We start from the raw sequence: 7,540 nt of genomic DNA, 5'->3' as shown, positions 1-7,540 counted from the left end.
GGAAAACTTCTTCATTGTAAGAGAAGAAGAGCTTGAGTATTTTTTACACAGACATATTTGCTTGCAAAGTTCATATTTAGGGCCAGACAGAATCTGCAGACATTTTTTGCTGTTTCTGCAGAGAATTTTGTAGAAAATCTGCGGATTTATACAGAATGATTTCGGGAGTATCTAACTTTGGGAGTGTATTTGTTTACAATGCAAATCCAATTAGATCCACTTATTTGGTAAACAAATCAAGTCACTTATATAATATATCTACTAAAAGAAGAACATATTACTTTACAAACTGTATTGTAAATAAATCAAATGAACACATTTATTTTAGTCAATAATATTACTGAAATTAATTAAAAAAAACTGATTAATATACATTCACACAAGTAAGTAAAATGATGGGCTAAAAATCTGAAAATCTGCAGATTTCTGCACGCACAGATTCCATATGGGCCTACTCGTATCCTAATAGCGATATATATTGGAATTATTTTGTAAAAGCAGTTAATTAATAGTTTATTTGTATATATTGACTACATGTAATTTCTTTTTTTAAAGTAAACACAGAATTGTACTCATTCATATATGATCATATTTCTCAATTTATCTAGAACAAATATTTGATAAACTAATTAGAAATATGAAATAAAACACTTTACTAAAAAGTACAGGTCTAATATAATTTTTTTAAATTTATTTTTTAAATCGCTTAAAATATAAACATTAGAGCTGTTATTCATGTTTCTATCTGCGTCCCTGTAATGGCATATACTATTGTGCTCAAATAAATTATGAAAAATTATTAAACAAAGTATTTTGTGACATTACAAGATAAACAATAGAGCATAATATCAAATAGTAGACTTTTTATTTTGTCCATACAATGTTTATAGACCATTTCAATGTGGTCATGTCATTGGCTCATGAACATTTCCTGCTTGTTATCACAGGGTGTCCGCGGGGTCCTAAAAAATATTAAGTTGATAAATCAATTTAGAGAAATTTAAAACCATTAAAAAGTCTTAAATTCTGAGTTGCGAGATATTAAAAATTGGATCATTTTCGATTATACAATGTATAGTTGTATGCTGGCATTTAATCTGTGAATAGTGGGATGCTACATAGTTTATGAACTCCTGCTGGATTTGACATCACGCTACTTTGTTTACTGCAGTAACCAAAGCAACACCGTTATTTTCTGCTGTTCCAAGCAGCACACCACTAGCTGGATTAGCATTTTTATTCAGCATATGAATAATGTTTTAGTTTAGGATTAGTTTCTTACAATCAGTATTTAGTAAATATACTGTAAATTAAAATATCGCCAATATTAACAGTTTAAACCTAAAGGGGCGAGAAGAGTAAAGAGTCTAACCTAAACCTAAAGAGTCTTAAAAAGTTCTTAATTTATTACATTTCGCTCTTTGATTCCTGTATCAAACTATTTCATAACTGTAACAAGAGGCAATTCAATCATAACCTAATGTTAAAAGAGCTATCATGACATTATTTATTAATATGTGTCTCTTTTTGGATTTTCGGAAGCTGTAGAAATAAAAAATGTAAAACAGTAAAAGCATTGGGACCATTGTTTTCGTTTACATCCCTCAAAATGGTCAATTGTCATATGGCACAGCCCTAGATTGAAATCTAGCAAATTATATGACATGAGACATGCTTTTTGTGTGTGTTAGTTTTCACAAAAGGGCCATTATCCAACACTATTATAGCTGGGATGAAATGTCAAAATACTTTGAATCAAAATCCCTGTCTTTAACTACTGGTGGAGCTTGTTTTTGCTTATTAAACATAATAAAATCTGTGTTTGTTAGGTCGTAGAACGTCTGAAAAATGATGTGCTTTTTAATCTGGTGGTTTTCCATGTCTTTCTGTGCATGTGGTTTAAAAAGCACGAGTACTTCAGAGGACGTGCCTTTTTAAATATCCAAAGGTCAAAGTGAATGATGTTAAATGAGGAGGTCTAGCCTTCAGAGGATTGCTCTTGGAATTATGACAGCTGTCATTAAAGGAATAGTTCACCAACAAAATAAATATGGGCATTGAGTTTTTTAACTGTATGAGAAAGGAATAAAATATATATTTATATAAAAGTATTTACAATTACATGGGTTTATTGGTTACAAAAGCCATAAACAGTAAGGATCTTGTATGTTTATGTACAGGATGTATGTTTATGTACAGAGCACAGGAGCCTTGGAAATAGGACAGCATTCATTGCGTTACGGTCATATATTCTGTCTTGGAATGCAACTATGAAGTACATATCCTCTGAATTGGGACACAGCTTGTATGGTTGTTGAGTTCTTTACTAACACTATTGTTAACTTTTCACCAGTCACTAACAACTCTTTTGCAGTGATCTGTGCCAAATGTGTTGGAGTTCTTATCTGACAGAAATCGATCTAAAAATAAATGCCATCGGTCAATGGTACAAAAAATAGATTTAGATTATGGTTTTACAATTTTGTAGAATTTTCCTATGAATTTTTAGTTTAGTTTGTCAATACATTTCTATTTCATTCTAGTTAGGGAGAGTTAATGGAACACATCCAGTGTCGACCAAAGCAAATTTTTATTTACATGTGGTTAAGTATACCTAGTTTACATTTTATGGTAGATAAAACATATTTAGGACATTTTGTTTGCAATCATATAATCAACTCGACTGACGTGTGATGTAAACTTGACAGACTGATGGCTGTAAAAGCTCCATCTGCAGACATTTCTCTTAACAGCCACAGGTCAGATTCTTTCCACCAGAGATTGAGTAATTCCGAATTCTGAAAATATTTATTTTATCTGCTAATTATTATTTTACTTCAGTTTCTGTTGTTAGTTTCCTTTAGTTGTTTGACTATTTTTTCATTTATTATGAATATTTAATTTTATCTCAATTATCAATAGTTTTTGACTTAATTTTTGTTTACTAAAATACCCTTGATTCAGACCATTATCAGACCCCTAGTTTTTCACGATTCCACGATCGCTAAATCCAACGCAAAATCAACAAAAAGTCAAACATTTTTGCAACCCTCTAAAATTCTTAATTAAATGCAAAATAATCGCAAAAATGTAAATAATCTCATAAAACATTCAATTTCAAACCATATAATTAAATTGTATTTATTTCAGTTTGCAAATACTTGTTTTACATGACTTTTACATGTTGCATGCATGTATTTGTATTTGATGTATATATGTGTGACGTTTGTGATGTATTTGAGCATCTCTCAAAAAAGATGTCTCACCTGCGTCCTCACAGTTCTAACATTACATGAGAGGGGGGTGGAATTTTTTGCAGCCTGTGCAGTAAGCAGGCGTGGATGAAGCGCGAACAATTTACATGTGAAGTCGATGCAAAAATGGGATTAGACATCCTGTGGCATGTGTGCGTTTGATGTGCTTCAGACTGCAAAAAGTTGGAGCAAATATCTAACAAACGGAGCAATGGAACAGACCGAAAAGCAAGCAGCTTACAATTCTGGAAGTTGATTCAAGTATTACGGCCGCTGGACGTGACCGAATTGAAGGACAATGTGGTTTACATGTATGGCTAGTATTATGGGGTGCGTCAAATCAATAAATGTTTTCGTTAACCCTTTTCCTGCAGTTAATGAGAAAAAAACACTCCCCTACTATTGACGCGTTTTACATCCGTCCATGTTTATGGTGTGTCACGGTAGGTACATGATGTCAGATGCTCCGGGGAGTGAAATCTGAGAGAAAGTAAGATCGTGGATAAAAATAAGAGTTATACAATCGTCGTTTGTCTTAATCCCTACCGTTTTAGGTCTTGTCTTGACAAGAGACCATAATAAAGCTTTATTTTTATGATTTGTGGACACCGATAATTCGATTTTAATGTGATTAAGACAATACTTTGATTAAGAGTCGACCATGTAAACAGCGATTTTTTTTTTTTTTTTTTTTTTTTTTTTTTTTTTTTTTTTTTTTTTTTTGCGCAGTGACGCAATGACGTTAATCGAATTATATGCTATAACATGTAAAATGGGATCATGAAAGGAACATTTCAAAAGCAACTCATATAAACACCCTAGTCTTATTATTCTCTTAATTAGATTAAAGCAAATAATTCGATTACTGATGTCCATGTAAACGTAGTCATTGTGTCAGATTGCACACCTTACATAGTAGGCTGCCTGATATGGTAGATACTTGTATTGTATTATATATATATATATATATATATATATATATATATATATATATATATATATATATATATATATATATATATATATATATATATATATATATATATATATATATATATATATAACATATTAGAAAATTCTCCAAATATTTCTGGGAATTACTGCCACAAAATCAGTAATTTTTATTGCAAAAAATTACAAAAAACAAATCGTGAAAAACTAAGGGGTCTGTCTTATGTCATGACTTTAGTTTTTCCTTTTTTTGGCTGATTCATTTAAAAAGATATGATCATTTAAGCCATTTGTTCACAGATCATTTGACCATATTCATGCTCTGTGTTTTTTGCATGCATGATAAAGACGATGCAATAAATAGTTTCATCTACATTGTTTAACATCACCCAGTTCTATCATTTTTTTTTCCCTCCATCTCATATGGTGTACTCACAGCTCAAGTAAAATGTGATGAGTCCTAATGTGCAGGAGTGACTCTTTGTGCATTGTGTTTGTTTGTGTGTGTAGCTGAAGAGTGTTGTAAGGAATGCGCTGAACCTGAACTGGCTGTGAAGGAAAGGCCAGCGGAGGAAGTGACTGCTCGACTGGCTCAACAGGATAAAGCTGAGCTGGATGCGCTGGCAGGTCATTTTCCACACAAATTACACACTGACACATGCATGAACCAGAATGGAGTCTTTATTTTTTATGTATTTTAGTGCTGGGCAAAGATTAATAGTGATTAATCGCATTCAAAACAAAAGTTTGGTTGGACATAAGATATTTGTGTATATAAGATGTATATTAAAAACGAAATGAACATTTTCTTAAATGCATGCATGTGTGTATTTATAAATACATAATGAATATACATCATACACACAAATATATTATGTCATAACCTTTTTTTTGGATGCGATTTAACAACATAGAACTTTTGCTGTACACAATTTTTGTATGTGTTTGAAAATTGTATTGACCTTACTCTTCAATGTGGAAGTGCACTCGTTATTGTGATTGTTTTAAAACTTCCGATTCAGTTGCCTATGGCAGTGGTTCTCAAACTTTTAAGGCAACTACCCCCAATGTAAGATGGTCAAGAACTCGTGAACATTTTTGCTTGGTAACACTGGTGCTCCTAACCTTTTAAAATTTAGGCGCACCAGCCAAAATTTAGTCGCACCTACCAATTATCGCACCGTTACTACAAGTCTTACCATACGTTCACACCGAAAGCGGCGAGGGCGTCAAACTAGCCGGAAGTCATTCATTTTCAATGAGAGCCGGCGGCGAAGAGCAGCGCGTCGCGTCTTCGCCGGTGTGGGCGTCGAGGAGAGTTGAAATCAAGTTAACTGTATGGTAATGAGCTATGACGCGGTTCAGCGGCAAGCAATCAGAATGAAGAAGTCCACCGCTTGAGAGGAGTTCAGAGAACACAGACCTGTGAACTTTGGTTCCGACCATAGTTGTTCCCAGGGGTTTGATGATTGCGGTCGCCTGATTTTCTACAATTCTAAAGTTATTTTCTACAAAACTACAATTGTATTCAGTTAGTGAATCATTCAACCAGCTTTTTGCTATAAATCAGCTGAACAGAACAATTTGTTCAAGATTTGTTGATTGTTATTGATTATCATTGCTTAAAGTTGGTATTTTTGTGCAAACCATATTACATAATTTTTCAGGATTCTTAATTTAAAGGGCTAGTTCCCCCAAAATAAAAATTCTGATATTAATTATATTCCTGAGATCTTCGCTCATTTTCGAAACACAAATTAAGATATTTTGGATGAAATCTGAGAGCTCTCTCATCCTCTATAGACAGAAATGGTCCAGAGACGTTCAAAGTCCAGAAAAGGAACCAAAAACATTCCATCTGACTTCAGTGGCTCAACTCTGTTCATACGAAGCTCCAGGAATACTTTTATGTGGTAAAACAAAACAGAAATTATGAAATTACTCTGTTTGTACTGTCTTGGATTTCATCCAAAATATTGCAGTTTGTGCTTTGAAGATGAAGACTGGTCTTAGTGGGGGATTGGAACAACATGATGTTGTGTAAAATACCTGACTTTTCATATATGGGTACACAAATCTTTTAACAAATAACTCAAATAAACAGTTCTTATTTGGAAAATAATTGTTTTGTAATGATATATATATATATATATATATATATATATATATAGATAGATAGATAGATAGATAGATAGATAGATAGATAGATAGATATATATATATATATATATATATATATATATATATATATATATATATATATATATATATATATATATATATATATATATATATATATATATATATATATATATATATACACATACAGTCTTTTCTGTCAGTTTTAAACAGATTAATGCATGTTGCTAAATAAAAGATTTGACTTCTAAATAATCAACCCAAACCTGAATGGTAGAGTATATTGATATAAGTGAGTGTTTGTGTGTTTCTTAGCTCTGACCACTGGACTGGAGGAAACTCTGGGTAGCTCAGCTAAAGTCACCCTGCAGGCCATCGGAGCTCAGGAGGCTGCACTGACTGCCATCGCTGCTCACACAGACAAACTCAGAGAAGCTATGGACTCAGAGGTGAACACACACACACAGTCGTTTGAAGGATTTACAAATGGCATCTTCTAAAATGTTATATCAGGTATATAAGATAAGAGAGACATCCAAAATATGAAGTAGTGAGGGCATCAAAATTTGGCAAACACCACTTTAGCAACAAATTACACTCAAACTTAAAGGAATAATTAACACAAAAATGCTAATTCTGTTATGAATTATTCATCTTTCAGCCTAACTTCAATGGTATATTCTGTTCTTACTAAAGATGTGAATGGTTGTTTTTATTCCCCAACATTCTTCAAAATAACTTGTTTCATTAAAGTTCATAAAAGTGTAGAAACACTTTAGTTTCAGTAAATGGTGATGAACTTATCATTTTTGAGGAAACATTCCCCTTAACAGTGGCAAAGCAATACCCTGAAAACCACCAAGGACATGCTAGCCTTTGGAAAAAATGATAGCATCATTATTACAAAAGGGATAAAGTACATCCAGGTGGTTGTTATTGCAGAATACGCTGCCTGAAGTGAATCAGAGGGCTGTTGTATAAGCCTGATTGGTTTATACAACCTTCTGGAGGTACATTATCCAGCTTTGCTTTTTACAGGGCTACTTGCTACAAAAGTAAAAAATTAGACACAAAACCTTGTTCTGAGATGTAATCATTTATAATTTCTTCAATTAAATGCAAAGTGGAGCATACTGAAGCATACATTAACCTGTGTGTTATTCAGTCACAAGATGGCCCCAAACAGTCAAAAATAA

The 7,540-nt window shown here is 32.6% G+C and overlaps 1 protein-coding gene across 2 annotated transcripts in view; it reads left to right on the top strand.

Annotated features, from left to right (window-relative positions):
- The window catches only part of immt (inner membrane protein, mitochondrial (mitofilin)), a 29,593-nt gene that overhangs the window by 9,955 nt on the left and 12,098 nt on the right, over nt 1-7,540 (top strand). For both annotated transcript variants that reach the window (XM_056471843.1, XM_056471842.1), the window contains 2 exons: nt 4,716-4,832; nt 6,660-6,793. In XM_056471843.1, coding sequence (XP_056327818.1) covers nt 4,716-4,832; nt 6,660-6,793 — 251 coding nt within the window. The remainder of the gene's footprint in view (nt 1-4,715; nt 4,833-6,659; nt 6,794-7,540) is intronic.

This window comes from Danio aesculapii, chromosome 14, assembly GCF_903798145.1.
Source record: "Danio aesculapii chromosome 14, fDanAes4.1, whole genome shotgun sequence".
NCBI classification, from domain to species: domain Eukaryota; kingdom Metazoa; phylum Chordata; class Actinopteri; order Cypriniformes; family Danionidae; genus Danio; species Danio aesculapii.
This window is presented reverse-complemented; position numbering and strand designations above follow the sequence as displayed.